The sequence below is a fragment of the Heterocephalus glaber genome, unplaced genomic scaffold, assembly GCF_053883595.1.
Source record: "Heterocephalus glaber isolate CG9 unplaced genomic scaffold, H.glaber_assembly_v1.0 deba00000594, whole genome shotgun sequence".
Taxonomy (NCBI): domain Eukaryota; kingdom Metazoa; phylum Chordata; class Mammalia; order Rodentia; family Bathyergidae; genus Heterocephalus; species Heterocephalus glaber.
This window is the reverse complement of record NW_028258151.1, coordinates 21,746,586-21,765,878: the sequence shown is the minus strand read 5'-3', so window position 1 is coordinate 21,765,878 and position 19,293 is coordinate 21,746,586. Positions and strand designations below refer to the sequence as shown.

At 37.8% G+C, this 19,293-nt stretch overlaps 1 protein-coding gene and 1 long non-coding RNA gene across 10 annotated transcripts in view; one reads left to right on the top strand and one right to left on the bottom strand.

Moving 5' to 3' along the window:
- The window catches only part of LOC147829539 (uncharacterized), a 75,283-nt gene extending 57,235 nt beyond the window's left edge, over positions 1-18,048 (top strand). For 4 of the 6 annotated variants that reach the window (XR_015448965.1, XR_015448967.1, XR_015448966.1 and 1 more), the window contains one exon: positions 8,787-18,048. This is a non-coding gene — a long non-coding RNA (uncharacterized LOC147829539). The remainder of the gene's footprint in view (positions 1-8,786) is intronic. The other 2 variants (XR_015448969.1, XR_015448970.1) reach the window with 2 other exon arrangements.
- Positions 1-19,293, bottom strand: part of Qser1 (glutamine and serine rich 1) — an 84,755-nt gene that overhangs the window by 31,586 nt on the left and 33,876 nt on the right. For all 4 annotated transcript variants that reach the window (XM_013074806.3, XM_013074807.3, XM_087205536.1 and 1 more), the window contains exon 4: positions 8,766-12,452. In XM_013074806.3, the coding sequence (XP_012930260.2) occupies positions 8,766-12,452 (3,687 nt within the window). The remainder of the gene's footprint in view (positions 1-8,765; positions 12,453-19,293) is intronic.

The following is a 19,293-nucleotide window of genomic DNA, read 5'->3' as shown; positions in this document are numbered from 1 at the left end:
CAAAAAGGCAACTAACAAAATTCAGTATTCATTGTTTTCTTTTTAAAATGTTAAGAATCTTGGGCTGGGGATTTAGCTCAGCAGTTCCAATGCCTGCCTCGCAAGCTAAGGACCTGAGTTTGATCCCCAGTACCAAAAAAAAAAAGAAAGAAATATAGCATACCAAATATATAGGGCACTGTGCTTGGATAGGAAATCACATTTTAAAACCAACTAAAAGGAGCCAGACCTGGTGGCAAAGACCTGAAAAGCCCAGGACTCTGGGTGTCTGAGGGAGGAGGACTGAAAGTTTGAGTCCAGCCTAGATAACTCAGCAACTCGATGAGACCCTGTCTAAAAATAAAAAATACAAAAAAAGGGCTGGAGATGTAGCTCAGTGTGAAGGCACTGGGTTCAATCTCCAAAACCAAACCAAACCAAACTATTATAGACAGCTAAATTAGGTAGAAATATTACAGGCAATCAGACAGGATTGGGCCCTTGACAGAGTCAGCACAAAAGATGAAACACATCACAACCATGGCCAGAGACACATCTGGTGGAGACTAGGCAATAAGATAAAGACAAAAGGACCAGGCTTGCATACTCCCTAATGAACTCTAGATAGACATCAGTCACCCAGTGGGTGACCAACACCTCTGGACCCATCATTTCCTAGAAAAAGTCTTTGTTTTGTCCCTGCACACTTGTTACATAACTTGTTCCCCCACTGGATCACTGTTACCTAAATGACTATACTTGTAAACTTACTGGTTGTTCATAGCTTTAACCCATGGTGTAGCCACATGGTTTTGGCTCTACAAAACTTCCCCTGAAAAGTGGGGTCCTCAACTACCCATTTAGGAGCCCCTCCTGCTTCTCAGGAGCTATCCTTTCAATAAACATTTCTTACTCTTAACCTCCATTGTTCCTAGAATTCATTCTTCGATTTTAGAGAACGCAGACATCTAACAGGTTGGGAATTATAGTATTTCCCTTATATCACATTTGGAGATCCTGATATCATTTCCTATATCAAAATCAAACCAAAAACTAAAGAGCTGGGGGTGGACTCCTGTGGTAGATTGTTTGCCTAGCATGAGTCATACTCAGGGTTCAATCCCCAGCATTGGCAACAAAAGAGAGAGAGAGAGAGAGAGAGAGAGAGAAAGGAACCAAGCACACACAAACACTAAAATTAAAATATATGACATCTATGTGAGAAAAAATGATGCAACACTGATGAGATCTGAATAAGTAGAAAAATTACTATATTCCACAAGTAGTGGATGTTACGGAATAAACAACATTACAAAGATGTCAATTCTGCCTTTAATTTGGGAATTAAAATGTTTTTATTAATACATTTTGATTTCATCTTTTGGTTTCTTGAGACGGTCTCACTTTGTAGTCCAGGCTGGCCTTGAACTCACAGCAATCCCCCTGCCCCAGCCTCCAGAGTGCCGGGACCATAGGCATGTGCCACCCTGCCTGGCATAATTTGGGAATTTAATGTAATCCCATTCCAAATCCCAAAAACGTTGAAGGGCTCCTACAGGCCCAAGATGAGTATCAGAAATAATGATTATAATTGATACACTGATTACTTTTCAGAAATTCATGAAAGGCTTCTGGTACCAATCAAGATGGTGTAAGTACACTAGAAGCTATTAATGACCACTGATTACAAATTATAAATACGGACAAAACATAAAATGCAATGACCTGAAAACTTTGAAAAGTTAATAAAAGTAGACAGACTGAGGAGAGAAGCCCAAAATGAAATAACAATCTTTCTATGGAGATATATCTTGGATTTCTTTCTTTGATTACCTTGTATTGACTGGATGTTTGGCCCCTATGCAGAACTGCACAGTGCAGAAACAACAAAAACTCCATGAAAAGCCCCATCTTTCTGACCAGAGGAGAGGGGAAAGAAGCCCTGTGCAAAGCAAAGAATGTGAGGAGAAAGTTCTGTTTCTTCTTTTTTTCTTTCTCTCTCAGCCTTGCTCAGACAGAAGCCTGAGTCACAGAGCTGCAATTAGTGGCAGTGAACCAGGTTTCTAAAATCCTAACTGAACACCTGTCTTTTTGGGTCCCTTAGGTATTAAGAGGATAAGAGGAATCCCTGTTCTTTCTTTTCTCTCACTGTACTGCCTTGCCCCAGCAGCAGTCCTAGATGCACAAACTGCGTCAAAACATAAGCTGCTAAATCTTTAAGAAAAATCTCAGCTTTCTAGTGAAAGGTATAGGAAAGGAAACCCTGGGGTCCAGGCAGTATGGGAAAATTCTAGGGATAAGAGACTTGGAGAAGGGGATGCTTTAGTTCGATGCATGAACCTACACAAATCCTGGTTTCTGCCTAAATTATATTTGTGTGGGATATTCCCAAACTAGCACAACAAAAGCTCTAAGACCTGAACTATAGCACAGGCTACCACTCATCCATGTTCCAGACTAACTGCCAGGACAAAATCAAAGCAGCAAAGCAAAGGCTTTGAAAATGGAATTGTCCCTGGAATCAATTCACTGAAGGTGAGAATCTGTGGTCTGACTGCCTACTAAAACAAAACCAAACAACATTCTCCAGAGAATTTTTAAAGAGCCTAGTCTTACAATACAGTATTCAAAATGACCAGAAAACAATTCAAAATACTCAAAATACAAAGACCCATGAAAATGTGACCAATTCACAGAGGAAAAGGATGATCAATAGATGCCACTCAAACATGATTCAGAGGTTGGAATTATCAGGTAAAGATTTGAAAACAGCTATTATAACCACGCTCCATGAGGTAAGGTTAACATGCTCTTAAAATTAATGGAAATAGTAAATTCTCGGTAAAGAATTAGAGACAAAAAAGAACCAAATAGAAATATTAGAATTGAAAAGACAATATCTGAAATGACACTATCCAGTGAAAAAATTTACTGAATAAGCTCAATGGTAGAATGGAGAAGGCCTTGAGTCAGTGAATTTTGGAGATAGATCCATAGAAATAATGCAATCTGAAGAACAGAGGAAAAAAAAAAGATTAAAAAAGTGAACAGAATTTCATCTGTGGAAAAGTGTCAAAAGTTTTTACATGTGTTTTACTGGAGTAGAACAAGAAATTGGGGCAAAAAAAAATTTTTTTGAAGAAACTTTGTCTTCCTCCCAAAAAAGCTTCCCAAACTTGTAGAAAGCCATACATTTACAGATTCAAGAAGCTTAGTGATTTTCAGAGAAGACAAACCATAATCAAACATATTACAATTAACTGTTCAAAACCAAAGGAAGGGGCCGGGCATGTAGCTCAGCAGCACCATGCCTGCCTGGCAAGCGCAAGGTCCTGAGTTTGATCCCCAGTACCAGAGGGAAAAACAAAAACAAACAAACAAAACAATCAGGAAAAAGAAAGAATTCTTTGAGATTAAGGGAAATGATTATCAGAAAGAAATATGAAACATTAGAAATAAAGTACAACAAGGGACCAGGGATTTAGCTCAGTGGTTCCGCTGCCTGCCTTGCAAGTACAAGGACCACAGTTCAATCCCCGGTACCAAAAAAAAAAAAAGAAATAAAGTGCAATAGAAAAGATAAATGTCTTGTTAAGTGTAATAGACTATTTTTTCTTCTAAATTACTTTTATATATTGTAATAATTATATGTGTGACTGTTAACAGCAAAAATTACTACTCTATCAATTTTTTATCTATCAATTTAATATACAGGCTTTATATATCAGAAAGGAAAAGGGAAAGGAAACTGATTATTAGCCTTCTGTATTTTGTTTGAAACGGTAAAAATATTAACTCAGTAGATTATGAAAAGTTAGATCTGTATATTGTAATATGTAAGTTGACCACTAAAACACAATACAAAAAGATAACAGCCCCCAAACAGATGAATTAATACTAAAAATTATTGACACAATTTTTTTTGACATAATTTTTTAAAAATAGGAAAGAGGAAACAAAGGAATGAAAATCAAAAGGGAAAAGGAAAATAAAATGGAAAATCTAAACCTGTATCAGTAAATAGTTAAAGCAGGATGGGGATTTAGCTCTGTGGCACTGTGTCTGCCTTGCAGGAACAAGGTCCTGAATTCAAACCCCAGTACCAAAAAAACCTAAAATAGTTAAAGCAAATGAATTGAAAAAGAGTGTCAAAAAGGGACAAAATAGAACTATATATACTATGTACAAAATACCCATGTTAAATACAATGTCATAGATCAGTTAAAGTTAAATAATGGAAATGATAAACCATGCAAACACAAATCAAAGGAAATCTGGAGCAGCTATGTTGACATCAAAGTAAACACCAGTACAGGGGTTATTACCAGGGATAAAGAACACTCCATACTGACAAAGCTGTCAACTAATCAAGGCTTAACCCTAAATCTGGATACAACTAAAAACAGAAGGGCTGGGGATTTAGCTCAGTGGTTTTGCCGCCTGCGCAGCAGGCAGCAAGGACCCGAGTTTGATCCCCAGCAAAGACTGAAAAGAGTAAAAGATATGTCCATAAAATATACTTGGAGATTTCAACATTCCTCTCTCAATTATTAAAACATTAAGTCAACAGATAATCAGCAAGGTGAACAATACTAACAGCCAACTCAATCTGATATATTTTTTCAATCTGGTATTTATAGAACAATTTATACAAAAGAACACACATTTTTTTTTTTCATAGAGTCTCCCTATTAGTTCAGGCTAGCCTCAAATTCATGGCAATCCTCCTGCCTCAGCTACCCGAGTGCTGGGATTACAAGTGTGCATCACCACTGGGCTAAAAGACTGACTTCTTTCTCCCAAATATCAAAGATGTCTACACTTACAACTCTTATGAAACATCATCTATGAAGCCACAGCCTTCAAAGATAGAAAACTTCCCTAATCTGCAGAGGGATTCACTGCCTACGCAGAAAATCCTGCGGAATCCACATAAATAAATACATAAATAAATACCTAGAAGTAATACAAGAGCTGTGTGCAAATCCCCAGGATTTAAGGTAAATATGTAAAACTCAACTATATTTTTATAATTTACTAATGTATAATTGGTATTTGAAATTTTTAAAAATATAATTCACAAAAGCACCCAATAGGTATAAATCTAACAAAGCATGTGAAAGACCTATATGCCAAACAATAAAAGACACAAATGAAAAAATCAAATAGAAAGACAGTGTTCCATTAATATACTGTTAACAGTTCCATTCTAAAAACTGCTACAGAGTCAATGAAATCATCCCAGTAAGCCCTTTTTTATTCACATTATGTAGTTTAAAAGGTACACTTATTTTGTAAAAGTGAACACTCAAAATCTTTTCTAACAGCTCTTTTGAAGTATACATTATGTCAACCAGTTACCCTATGGTATTACAGAACACTAAATGTATTTTTCTTATCCAACTATAAACAGCAGGCTTTCTTTTTCTTGGTAGATAATGACCAAGGAATTGAAAATTACATGGAAAAAAAGAACTAAAGATCTGGGGATTTAGCTCAGTGGCACCTGTGCCTGCCTAGCAAGCGCAAGGTTCTGACTTTGATCCCTGGTACCAAAAAACAAAATGGAAAAAAGAACTAAAATGGTTAAAACAATATTGAAAAATAATCCTGAAGGGTTCATGTTGAACTATTTTAAGACTTACTCTATAGTTACAGCATTAAGACAATAGAGTATTGGTAAAAGCACAAACACATATAACAATGGAAGAGAAATGAGAGTTCAGAAATAATCCAAATATCACAGCTGATTTCTGACATAGATAAAAAGGTAATCAATGGAGAAAAGACAGCCTTCTTAATAAACGATGCAGGAAAAGTTGGGATTTCATATGCAAAACCTTAGCTTCAACCCATGCCTCAGATTTTTTTTTTTCTTTGTGGCTGGGGATAACCCAGAGGTACTCCACCACTAAACTATATCCCCAGTTTTATACTTTATATTTTATTTGAGATACAGTCTTACTCAGTTGTCCAGGCTGGCCTCAAAGTTGTGAACCTTTTGGCTCAGGCTTCTGAATAGTTGGGATTACAGGTGTGTCTCATTGTGCCCAGTTTAGTGCCTCAGATCTTATTACTGAATCAATGAGGCTAAGAACAAGTCATTTCCTTCATCCACTATGTGACAGTGGGAGACAAGATCTAGCAAAAAGATTGTTTTGTGAAAACTGCAGACAACAAGAGATGCTCTGAAAAGTTGCCCCTTGAGAAATTTATATACAATATGCAAGTACAGTACGTACTGCACAGTATGTATTGTCTCTGCATCAGGAAGAAAAGATAAAGTAGGAATGTATTTCAGTGGTAGAACCCTTACCTAGCAGGTCCCTGGTTTCGATCCCAACACACACACACACACACACACACACACACACACACACACGAGATAAAGAAAAGGACAGTTACATTACCAGATATTCTAAATCTATTAAATCATGGACTTAAAGACAACACTGTGTAGGAAATCTTACAAATAAAAAAAGCCAGGTATGGTGGTACAAGTCTATAATCTCAGTACTCAGGAAGCTGAGGCAGGAAGATGAATTTAAGGTCAGCCTGAACTATATAGAGAGATCCTGTCTTTAAAAAAACCAATAAACAAATAAAAATTTTAAAAAATTTGTTTAAGATAATTTTCTTTTGGTCCTTTTCCATATTCTATTTGGCAAACAATGGTATTTAAATCTGTAAATGCTTGTAAATTCTTTTGTTTGTTTTTTGGCCACACTGGGGATTCAATTCAGACTTTTGCATTGAATTATATCCTGAACCCTTTTAAATTTTTTTTATTATTATTTCGGGACAAGGTCTCATAAATCACTACACTGTGCAGTCTGAGCTTGAACTTGCAATCCTCTTGTCTCAGCCTTCCAGGGATTTCTTTTGAAATCTAGAGATCACTCATTTCTCTAAACTTCTGTAATATGAGCTATAAGTTAATAAATTTGCTTTTCTTTTGTTAATCTTTTTAATTCCAACAGGCCTTAAATGTCTGTGAAACCATTTACTTTTGTGCTTTAATACATTAACATCTACATGTATATTTCATTAGAATGAGTTCCTTTATATAGTCTTAAAAGATAATTAACTGCTGCATTAAAAAATTGAAGATAGCAGTATGGGTAGAAATATGTTCAAGGATATAATTGTGAAAAGAGGTCAGATGTTTAAGAAACAAATTCAGTTGTTACAAAAGAGGGAAAGTAGAAAGAGCAGAGCAAGAGTGTTAAACATGGAAATGGGACAATTTTTACTACTGTCTTTATATTTTCCCATGAGCCCAAAGGAGTGTTTCAAAGTAGAAGTAATAATCACTATTCCTTTTTAATAAAGATAAGTGTGATGGCAATGTAGAGGACGGATTGATGAAGGACTGGTGAGAAAGATTCTGATTCAAAGTCTGGAGCAATAGTCCAAGCAAAACAATTACTTCTTGTAAATTCTTGAGACAACAGGGATGGTGACAAGACCAAAGACCTGATTGGGTTGATGGTGATGATTATAATTAACAATGAGATAATGTTTGCCTGAAAGAAACTAATTTCAGACTCGTATTTTAGATCAGAGACTACAAAAGGTTTGTCCTAGAATGAAAAAGAAAATATAAGAATTGCAAAGCACTCAGAATTGGGAGAGAAGAGCAAAAAACCTTACTAAGATTGGCCACATCCACAGAAATGTCTTTGAATCTAAGACTGACTTTCCATTATTCTAATTCCCCTGTGTAGTGAATGAGAACTGTTTAGAAATGCACTTATTATCACTTATATTATTATTTGGAACACCAGTTGTTTCCATTACCTTAATAATTAAAGGTGGTCTCAAGTCCATAAAAAAAAGCTGACAAGTATACATTATAAAATAGTTTTAATTCTTACAGCACTGCCCTAATAATACAAAAGAGCTCAGCAGGAATACAAGCGCTAGAACCAGACAAACATGGGTTCAGATTAAAGCCCTGTTGCACTTACTAGCTATAGGGACCTAAGCAGTTCCTTTACTCTGTCATATTGGTATGTTGAAGGCAATAATGCATATCTCACAACACTGCTACTGGTTCCTGGCATGGTGGTGATAGCTACATTATTGTTACAAATAATATTTTCCTTGGTTTATTCCTTAAAATAATAACTTTTATACTTACCTGTTAATTGTTTAAAGAAGGCAATGTTTCTTAAAACATTTCCTGTATTAACCCAGAATAAAGTGAAGCACATGGAAACGATTTGGGTATATACTGTAGTTCAGAGCCAGTACAAAATTACAGTTTTAATTAGATTAATATGAATGTTACACATAACTACTTAATAGTAAAATGCTAATTTTCAGGTAAAATCAGCATATCAAGAAAATTTGCCAGGTTTATAAGATAGGAACTCCAACACCATGCCTCATGGTATTGAAAAGCTATTTCAAAATGACTCAGAAAAGCTGAGATACCTTTCAAGTTTTAATGCCTGGGGCAAAAAGTCAAAAAAAAAAACGAAACAAAAAAACCCCACAGAATTATATAAACTAAGACCACGACCTTTCCTATCACAAGATAACTGTCAAAAATAAGTACCCGGGGCCGGGGATTTAGCTCAGTGGTTCCACTGCCTGCCTCACAAGTACAAAGTCCCAAGTTCGATTTCTGGTACCAAAGAAAAAAAAAAGTACCTAAGATGTTTGCTTATGTATTTTCCCCCAAAATTTACAGATCTTCTGTAAGCTAAAAAAGCTTAAAATGTAGGCTATAGCTAAAAAACAATGGAAAGCCATAATTGTGAATCTATTTAAAACTTTACCTGTTTTCTTCTTTTTATTAGAAGTAGCATCCAACACAGTTAAGGAAGCAGAGATGGTTTTATAAATATCCTGACTGCATACTCCAGGATCATCTTCGTCAGAAGAAAATGAAGATAAATGTTCCAAGCTTTTAAGTTTATCAACTTTTTCTAATGAACTGTTACCCCCAGTTTCCGTCACTAAAGGTATGGGTGTTGTAGATGAATTTTTTGGAAATGGAGGGGGGCAAAATGTACGCACAATCTGGGTCCCTGGTCGTCTGGTCCTGTTAGGCATTCGGATGGCAAGAGTGGAAAACTGCTGTTTGGGGCCAGATTTCAGAAAATCCAAGAAAGAAGCAATAAATCCTGTTTTGACTTCTGGCTGTTTTTCCTCTACTTCTTTGATTTTCTGTCTCATTTTTTCTTGATGCTGATCATCATCATGGGAGCTTTCAGAGGAAGGAGGGGTATATGGTAGATACATATCTGTTCCCCTGGGATTCTGGCGTTTGCCTTGGGCAGGTCTTTTCAGTTGTTTCTGATTACTGATGTCTTCCTCTTTAATTTGCCCTTTCCCTTTAACCTTTTTCTTTGGAAGGTTAAGATGTATTAAATCTTGGTTTTCTTCAAGCTTGACACTGATTGTATCCCCAGGCTGGGCCACAGCCAACAGTGCAAGTACACTTCTAGTAGGGTCCATTGACACACTGCTGTCATCACCCCCTAAAGTAAATTCACTCTCTGATGTAGCACTCTCTCCACTCATGCTTCTACTACTGGAAACAAACTCTTGGTTTCTGTTATTATTTAATGTATGATCAACAGGAACTTCACTGTCTTCCTCAGATTCATGATTGGTAGCAGACTGTTTCCTGAATGGGCCACAACTTTGCTCCTGGACTTCATGACTTGGTCCAACTCCTGCTGAAGATACTTTAGTTGGTATACTTTGACCAGGTGTATCCATGTGTTGTTGATCAAGGGTCATTTTTGACTGAAGGGTCGGTACTGGTGAAATGTTTACAGTAACCTGATTTCCATCTAGGGAAATATCATTTAGATTCTGTGGCTTTCCTACTGTAGCTGTTACGGAGTTAAAATTTGATACCACATGCCTGATATCTAATGGCTGTGGAAAATGAGATTTAGAATCATGACCTTCAACAGTTTGCATGGTTTCATTTGGAGCTGACTTGGAAAACTCAGAAGGTGTGACCCCACAAGCTGCTGCTGTAGCTGCTAAGATGTCATCTACATTTGACAAAATATTTCTCTCATCACTGAGAAGCATTGCCTCTGGGAAACACATTGATCCAAGAGAAACAAACTGATTCTTTGAATCTTGTTGATCTGTTTCACTGAAATTGCCCTTTGTTGTCAAATGTTGTTGTAATGGTTTTGAAGATTCAGAGAGGTCCATTTTCATAATTTCAGAATTTTGAGGATGGAGTTGCTGCTGAGAATGATCACCATTGCTCTGAATAATATGACCATCCATGTGAAGGAAAGGATGCACTATTTGTTGAGGACTCTGGACACGCTGTGCTTGTAAAGATGTCTTTACTTGTCCTAAACTTGCCTGCAGTATTGACTGCTGAAGAATCTGTAAATCACAGGTAGAATCTAAAAGGACCTGTGCATTAGTAAGAGATGCCTGATGTCCATGCCCTAATGCATGATCTGGAATCTGAATCTGAGATGAGGCATTAATTATTTGATCATGCTGTTCCTGGACCTTGGCTTCATGTACCTTATGTATAAGAGGATGCTGCTGGTTTAAGTCTTTAGTATTCAAACTTATTTGTGGAGTTTGTATTAAATTAGTTGCCTTCTTACGATCAAGTGATGCTCCGTTATTAGCTTGACCAATTTGTTGGCTAAGTTGTGTCACTGAACCAACTATGTTTTCTTCTTTCTTTGGCCCTTGTATAGGAATCCCAACAACTTGATCTTCAAGATGGGAATTACTTCTGATTACACTCTGGGAGTATCTGTCATCTGCCTTTGACCCCTTGTAAGTTGATTCTGGAGCATTAATTTCCCCATCTGATAGCCTTTGGGTTGTCGACCCGAGAGACGCCTGTGACTGCAATGCCTGTAACTCTTGCATTGGAAAATCACCTTCTTGCTTTGAAGATGTGTACACATTTGAGCCAAGTTTTCCTTCAGCATAAGACTTTGAATCAGGGGAAGGTATGTTATTCTGTAATGCATGACAATGTGTAGAGGATGCAAAAGATGATGACTGAACAGCAGGCAAAAACTTCTGGGGCTGGGGAGATGATGACCCTTGAGTCTGGGCATTCTGGGAAGAATGCATAGAAATGTAATTTTGGGTTGGGTTAGAATCTGACAAACTTTGGGGCTGAGAGGCAGAAGAATAAGAAAGAGAAGGGGCTGTTAATGTCAGGGACTGCCCTGAAGCATAGTTATCTGAAGGACTAACAACTGACAAAACTTGTGACTGAGATGAAAAACTAACCTGTGTCTGGCTGACTGGTGATAAACCCTGAGAGTGACCAGATGAGTAACTTTGAGACTCACTGACTGAAGAAAGATCTCTTGTTTGAGCAGGGTAATTCTCATTTGTAACTGAAGATAATACTTCTTGCTGACTGGATGAGTAACTAAGTGGCTGATTTTCAGAAGTTATAGTCTGAGATGACCCAGAAAAAGTCAATGTTTTATACAAGGATGGCAATTTCTCCACCTTGCTGGGCCTATAAACTTGTGAATGAACAATAGATGGCACATTATGTGGCTGTATTAAACCATAATTTTGGGACTGACTAACTGATAAAAGGCTGGGCAGCTGTGCTGTAGAATAGATTTGTGCTTGACCTGATATTACAGAACTCTGGTTATGTAAAGGTTTAGAATAGCTTAGTGTTTGCACAGGAGGAATTATATTTTGAGGCTGTGGGGTCTTAGTTGATGTTAGTGCTTGTTTTGTAGAACAGCTGTTTACTTTTGTAGTAGCAGGAGGATACCCTGATGATGGAATTGCAGATGAATAAGACTGAGCAAGTTCCACAGAGACCTGTGGGGTCTTTTGCTGCAAACCTCCATTGCTCACCTGAGTAGAATCTCCGATTGGGCTACAAGGTAAAGATGACTGCCTGGTTGTTTCCTGAAAATTAACCACATCTGTATTTGCTAGATAACTATGTAAGGAATGCTGTGCACCAGTCAGTTGTGCCTGAATAGACTGGGTACCTGAAGGCCGCTGATGGTGTTTAATAACACTACATTCTCGAAGAAGAGCTCTTTCAATGGGAGCAGAACTAGAGAAGAGAGTTGAACTGTAAGCTTGAGGAGTTTGCTGGGCTCCCCCCAGTGCTGAAGGCAACAAACTAAACTGAGGTTGTAAAAGATGGGGTGCAGACTCTTGAGCTGAGCGATATGTTGAAGACTGAGGTGGTACATTGTTACTTAATGCAGAACTGCCTAGGCGCTCAAATGCCAAAGCAGTTGGAAGAGTTCCCTGGGAAGTCTTAATTTGTACCAAAGGGTCATGAGGATTTAAAATTCCATTTGATGTAGTGTTAAAAGTTGAGTCTTGAAGCACCAAAGGTGAGGTGGAAACAAAGTTTCTATTGCTAAAGGTGGCAGGATGCTGATAAGCAGAGAGGGCAGATGGTGGAAGAGTTCCAGTGGTTGGCAAAGGTCCAGTAACAAACTCAGTTGCTGCTGAGGAATGCATGCCTGTGAAGAGGAGGTACAAAGATTTTAATGTAATTATCACATAAACATATAAATTAATGTTTTCCTAGTAGTGACATATAACTATCAGCCTGCCAAAATGTCTGTAAGGCTGAAAAGCCTGAAAAATTAATTTTGCATGTAAAATTTGAAAATTACATTTCAAAATATATAGCTTTCTTTTGTATCTGTAATTGTAATGAGTGAGTTTGTATATTGTTGGACAAGGCCATATGAAAACAAAGAAACCAGTAAAAATGAATGTAATCGCTAGTGTTTAATATACTTTGAGTTTTTAATGCAAAATACCAACAAATTAAAGTATATAAATCATTGATACTGAAACATCAACACTAAACAGCCTTCATTTAACAAGACAAGTAAATCTAAAAATAACACTTCCTGGGCTGGGGATTTAGCTCAGTGGTGCCACCACCTGCCTCGCAAGCACAAAGTCCTGAGTTCGATCCTTGGCACCAAAAAAACCACTTCCTTTTACCAGAATACATTCATTTAAAAAATCTCTTGCAGGCTGGGGATTTAGCTCAGTGGTTCCGCCGCTTGCTTCACAAGCACAAGAACCCAAGTTTGATCCCTGGCACCAAATATAAAAAAAATACAAAATCTCTTGCAGGGCCAGGGATTTAGCTGAGTGGTTCCCCCAGCTGCCTCAAAAGCACAAGGTCCTGAGTTCGATCCCCGGTACCAAAAAAAAAAGCCTCTTGCATTTCAGGATTGACTTCCTCTGAAAAACTTTCCGATAACAATAAATGCAGATTTATTATGAAAGGATCACCAGAAATTAACGAGATTAACATTTCAGGACAGCATTCTAACTACAAAAAGAAAGAATAAAAATGTGATCCAGAAGTCCTACTTTTAGATGCTTATCTTATGGAAGTGGACACAAAGATATTTATGCAAGGTGTTCATAGCCATTTCTAAAGTATAACTAAAATGTCCACCAACAAGAGACAATCAAATCATCAGGCCATATACTAAAAACAAACAGTGATTAGGCAGATATACAACAGGTGGTCAAAATATACAGTGAATGGTTAAAACATCATAGAAGGTCTGAGAACTTCTTTCACTGACCCCAACGTTAAAGTTTCAAGGAGAGGCTCTGATTGGCCTATCATAGGTCAGGTCCTCATTCCTGGACCAGTCACTATAATTGGTTGATCACAATTAATAGCAGTCTTGAAGGCAGGGCTTATAAGAACACAGCAGGTCTGAACTGAATCACCTGGTTAGAAGAATTATTTCCAGAAGAACGATACTCATGGACAGGTAGAACAATAGATATTTGTTATCTTAACCATTCCTTTTTGTTCTCTTTTTTTTTTTTTTTTGGTTTGAGACAGAGTCTCCCTATGTAGCTCAGGCTGGCCTTGAAATCACTATGTAGCCCAAGCTGGCCTCAAACTTGTAGTGATCCTCCTGGTTCAGCCTCCTGAGTGCTGTGATTACAGGGGTGGGCCACCACATCCAGCCCCTTTCTAATTCTTTTTATAGTCACCTCTTAAATCCTAGTACAGTGGACCCTCCAGTTATGACTGGCCTAACACATGAACAACTTGGGTTATGATTGAAATTTTAGTTTTAATTTACGACCAAAGCCTTGAGTTACAACCCAAATGCTGGCCACTTGTGCAGTTGTAAACAAAGACTTATGATGCCAGAAAAGCATATGTAAGTGTCAGTCTGAGCCCAGATGCACGTTTGTGGATATGATTTTGGTCAGTGCTTTATATAATTGCTATGATTACTGCTATCAAAATGGCCCCCAAAAAGCTAAAAAAGAAGCTAAGGAAGGGATGGTAAAGAAAGCAATCACAATTTAAAAAAGGAAATTGTGCAGAAATATAAGAGTGGTATTCATGTGACTAATCTCAGTAATAACATGTACAGCATGTCGAAATTCACCATCATGACAATCTTACAAAGAAAAATTTGTACAAGGAAGCTAGTGTTGCTAAAGGTGTTACTCAAATTAGCAAGTCACAATCAACAGTGTTAGACCACTTTGAAATGACAGAGAAATGGCTTTTGCTCTTACCAAATTTTCAACTGTGATGAAATTGGCCTTCTCTGGAAAAAAAATGCCCGGGAGAACACACATTACCTAGGAAGAGAAGAAAATGCCAGGCCACAAGCCTATGAAGGATAGGCTAACCTTACTGTTACGTGCCAATGTGAGTGGTGACCTCAAGATAAGGCCTCTCTTGGTTTATGACTCTGAGACTCCTACAGTGTTCAGAAAATAAAGTCACCGGGGATTTAGCTCAGTGGTGCCACCTGCCTCGAAAGCACAAGGTCCTGAGTTCGATCGTCGGTACAAAACAAAACAGAAAGTCATGAAAATAGGCTAGGGGTCAGATGGAGCTACAACACAAAAGCCTGGGTAACAAGAGTACTTTTTCTTCAGTGGATCAGAGAAGCTTTCTGTCCTACTGTTAAATATCTGAAGGACAAAGGTTTATCACTCGAGGCTCTCCTTATCATGGACAGTGCTCGCAGTCATCCACGAGATTTGGAAGAAGAATTGGCTGAAGAATTCCCATGGCTTTCAGTCAAGTTCCTCTCACCTAATACAACTCCTCTATAACACCCTATGGACCAGCAGGTTATAGCTAACTTTAAGAAGCTATACACCAAGGAGCTGTTCCTGAAGTGCTTCCAGATGGTCTCAGATACAGATTTAACCCTTAAAGAGTTCTGGAGGGAACATTACAACATCCTTCCTGTGTGGGGTTAATTGAGAAATCCTGGGCCAATGTCTCTCTAAGGACACTGAGATCTGCCTGGAAGAAAGTGTGGCCTAAAATTATACAGGAGAGAGACTTTGAAGGCTATGAGCCTTCAATTGACCCTACGGTTGATGACACTGTCACCATAGCAGAGTCCATAGGCTTGCAAGTAGACAGTGGTGATGTTGAAGAACTGGTGGATGAGCACTCAGAGGACCTGTCTACAGGGGAACTTCAGCAACTTCTGGCTGAACAACAGAGAATGGCAGCTGAGGAGCTTTCTGAAGAGCAGGGGAGTATCAACAATCAGTGCAGCAAAGTTCTTCTGAAATAAAGGAAATCCTGAAAAACTGGACAGAGCCATAAACATGTGTAGAAAAGACCCAGCCAAACAGAAAAAGCCAATTGTTCCATTCACTTGCTTAATGACAATGTCATGTCATATTACAGAACAGTGTTGAAGAAAAGACAGAAACAGACAACCTCAGTTCAGTTTTTAGATCTGAGAAGGGTGAGACCTAGTGAGCCAAAAGCACCAGAGAACCAGATTTCTTATGGAAGAGGACTCTCCTTCCAAACAAGAACCATCTTCCATTTCATCCTCCCTTCCTGCAAAGATGTTAATTTGAACAGTGAGTACAGTATAAAATTGTTGTTTTTGGGAAACTAGGCACATTTTATAACTTTTTAGTGAATACACTAGGAAAATTATTGGTCTTTCTACGCACATTCTACAAGCCTTTTTTATAGTGAAAAGGTTAAGGGGTGCATTGGGAGGTTTGGAATGCATTATGGGTATTTCCAATGGGAAAAATAGTCTTGACTTACAACCAACTTGAGTTACAACCAGCCCTCACAAATAAATTGAGTTCATAAGTCAAGGGTCCACTGCATTTTCACGTACCCTTATTCATGGAATATAGCACCCTAAGACTTCTGGGCCCATCTACAAAGTCAAAATGGCCATGAAAGGTAAACATTCTGAATTGATTCAAGATGTCAAGGGAGCCACAACAACACAACTAAAGACCTTCATGAAAGGAAGTCTAGAACTGCTTCAGAAAGTGGCAAGAAAAGAATGTGCATTCAAAGCAAGGGGAAGTATTCTGAGGGTGACTGATGGCAATGTATCTTTTAATGTAATAAATTTTTAAAATTTAAACATTCACCATGTTTTTGAAAATCACACCATGTGTATGTTTTGGTTTTTTTTTGGTACCAGGGACTGAACTTGGGGCCTTGAGCTTGCGAGACAGGTGGCGCAACTGAGCTAAATCCCTGGCCTGACGATGTGTATGTTTTAACAAAAAGATAACCAAGAAAAATAAACACCAAACTGTTAGCTTCTTTCTAAAAAAGTGAGACTGGAGTTAGGAACTAACATTTTCCTCTTATACACATTTTTTATTGTTTAAATGTTTCATAGTGTCCATTAAGAATTTTGTTTATGTTCAAGGTCCTAGGTTCAATGATAATTTTTTCTTTCATTTTGGAAAAAGGGGGAACAAAGAGTCTCTGTTCCTTTGAAAGACAATTTCTCACTTCTTTCCACTAAATATCAGAAGTGTTACTGGTACAAAGATACAAGTTCTAGTGGCACTTAAAAGAACAACATTCAGCCGGGGATTTAGTTCAGTGGGTCTGGCGCCTGCCTCGAAAGCACAAGGTTCCCAGTTCGATCCCCGGTACCAAAAAGAAAAAAAAAAAGAACAACATTCAGAATTAAAGTTAAAAACACTACAGTCACAGTACCAGAACAGACTTCTGAAATCATCTAGTTAAAGTCTCTTGCTCTATCAATGAGAAAACTGTGGTTCCAGGAAGTATGTGACTTGCCAAGGTCACAGGGCTACTCGGTTATATTCATGAACTTCTAATCAACTTATTCATTCCTCTTTAGCAGGTATATCCTTTTATGTGTGTTTAGAGGGAAAGGGTTAAAATAGTAAAGGTAGACAGTAATAAAGAAATGAAACTCGGCTAAATATAAAGTTGCAAATAAATAAATAATTTGGTTATAAAGGTTATTCTAAAGTTAGAGCATGCTTTCAGGTAATATATTGTACTAGCTAACAAACCCACTGTTGTTACAGTGGAAACTGACGCTATTACAGTTATGCTTAGAATGAAGAGGATAGCTACAAAGGCCTATCCTGTACAGCAGTAAAGGATTTTTCTCATTTGACTGACTTCTGCATGACAGATCAGTGGAGAAGGGAGTCACAGAGGTTAGCAAATTCACCACAGCACATCAACAGAAGATGCTGTGAAAGGCACTCAACACTCATGTTATATTCTCAGACATTTCAACCTAAGATGCTCCTTATCCTAGCTGGGTGAAATCCTAACACTTCAGAGGCTGAGACAGGAGAATCTCTTCGAGTTCAAGGACAGCCTGGGCTCCATAGTAAGTTCAAGGTCAGTCTGGACTACATAGTGAGACCCTGCCTCCAGAAAACAAAACAAAAAAGATGCTCTTTACCCTGACACATTAACACCAATACCTTCTTCCAACTAATGGTGTATTTGTGTGTATATATATGTTCTTGTCTTGTTTCCCACAGAAGGTAGTTAGGTCCAGTTTAATGGGCATCAAAACACACCAATATTTTTATGTGGCCTTATGACAATAAAATTTGTAGTGCTCTAGAAAAAAAACACAAAGATCATAAAAATTCTACCCAATTAATCCAAGAGTCCAAGGCCCTTCTGAAGAACAGTTTCTTTTTTCTTTTTTTTTTTTGGTACTAAGGATCAAACTTGGGACCTTGCGCTTGCAAGGCAGGCAAGGGAACCACTGAGCTAAATCCCCAGCCCATTTTTTTTAAGGAATAGTTTCTTTTTTCTTTCTTTCTTTTTTTAAAAAATTTTTTTGTTTTGTTTTGTTTTGTTTTGGTACCGGGGATCGAACTCAGGTCCTTGCGCTTGCACAGCAGGCAGCGAAACCACTGAGCTAATTCCCCAGCCCTCCAAGGCCCTTCTGAATGCAGTTCAATTATGAGACCAGATACAAATTATAAAATTATGGGCTGGGGAGTTAGCTCAGTGGCACTGCACCTACCTAGCAAGTACAAGGTCCTGAGTTCAATCCCCAGTACCAAAGAAAAAAATTATAGAATTAAACTTTAAAGAAAAAATTTTTTTTGAGACATGGTCTCTCTATGTAGTCCAGGCTGGCCTCGAACTCATGGCAATCCTCCTGCTTCAGCCTCCTAAGTGCTGGGATTACAGGCATGCACTACCACGCCTGGCCAATTTTTTAGAAACTTGAAACAAAAAAATTAAAACCAAACTGTACAGAGTTAAGAACAATTTACACAACGTGTTGGCTCAGAGTTGAGTTAAAAGCCTTCCTGCCTTCTTTAAACATCAAAAATATTAACAAATTTTCCTTTGTTTTATTTTAAAACAAACTCTTAGTAAGTTTCAGCATTAAATGTACTGATAAACAGAAAGTCAAACTAATAAATACAAGAAATATAGACTTATTTTCAGAAGCAAAAAATGAAGCCAGGCTTTAAAAAAAAAAATTTTACACTAGAAATACTTTTCACTGTAAATACTTTACACTACTTTATCCCTTTAGAAGCAGAGAATAAGTGTTGCTGTACATACAGAGAAGCTCTACTATGGAATTCACATCAGAATAATAAAATATTATTTCTTATAATTATTACTTTTAAAATCTTCTCAAATATGGTATGACATTTCTTCCTTAAAACAACCCCCCTAGGGCCAGGGATTGAGCTCAGTGGTTCCACCGCCTGCCTCACAAGCACAAGGACCCGAGTTCGATCCCTGGTATAAAAAAAAAAGAAAAAGAAAACAACCCCCCAATCCTGTAATCTTACACAAAATAAAAGTTGGATATACAAATAGTTTTCCCCCCAGGTACTGGGGACTGAACCCAGGGGTGTTCTACCACTGAGCTAGATCCCTAGCCCTTTTTATTTTTTATTTGAGCCAAGGTCTTGCTAAATTGTCTAGGCTAGCTTTGAACTTACAATCCTCCTGCCTCAGCCTTCCACATACCTGGGATTACAGGTGTGGACTGCTACACCTGGGTTTACAAATAATTTGAAATCACTGAA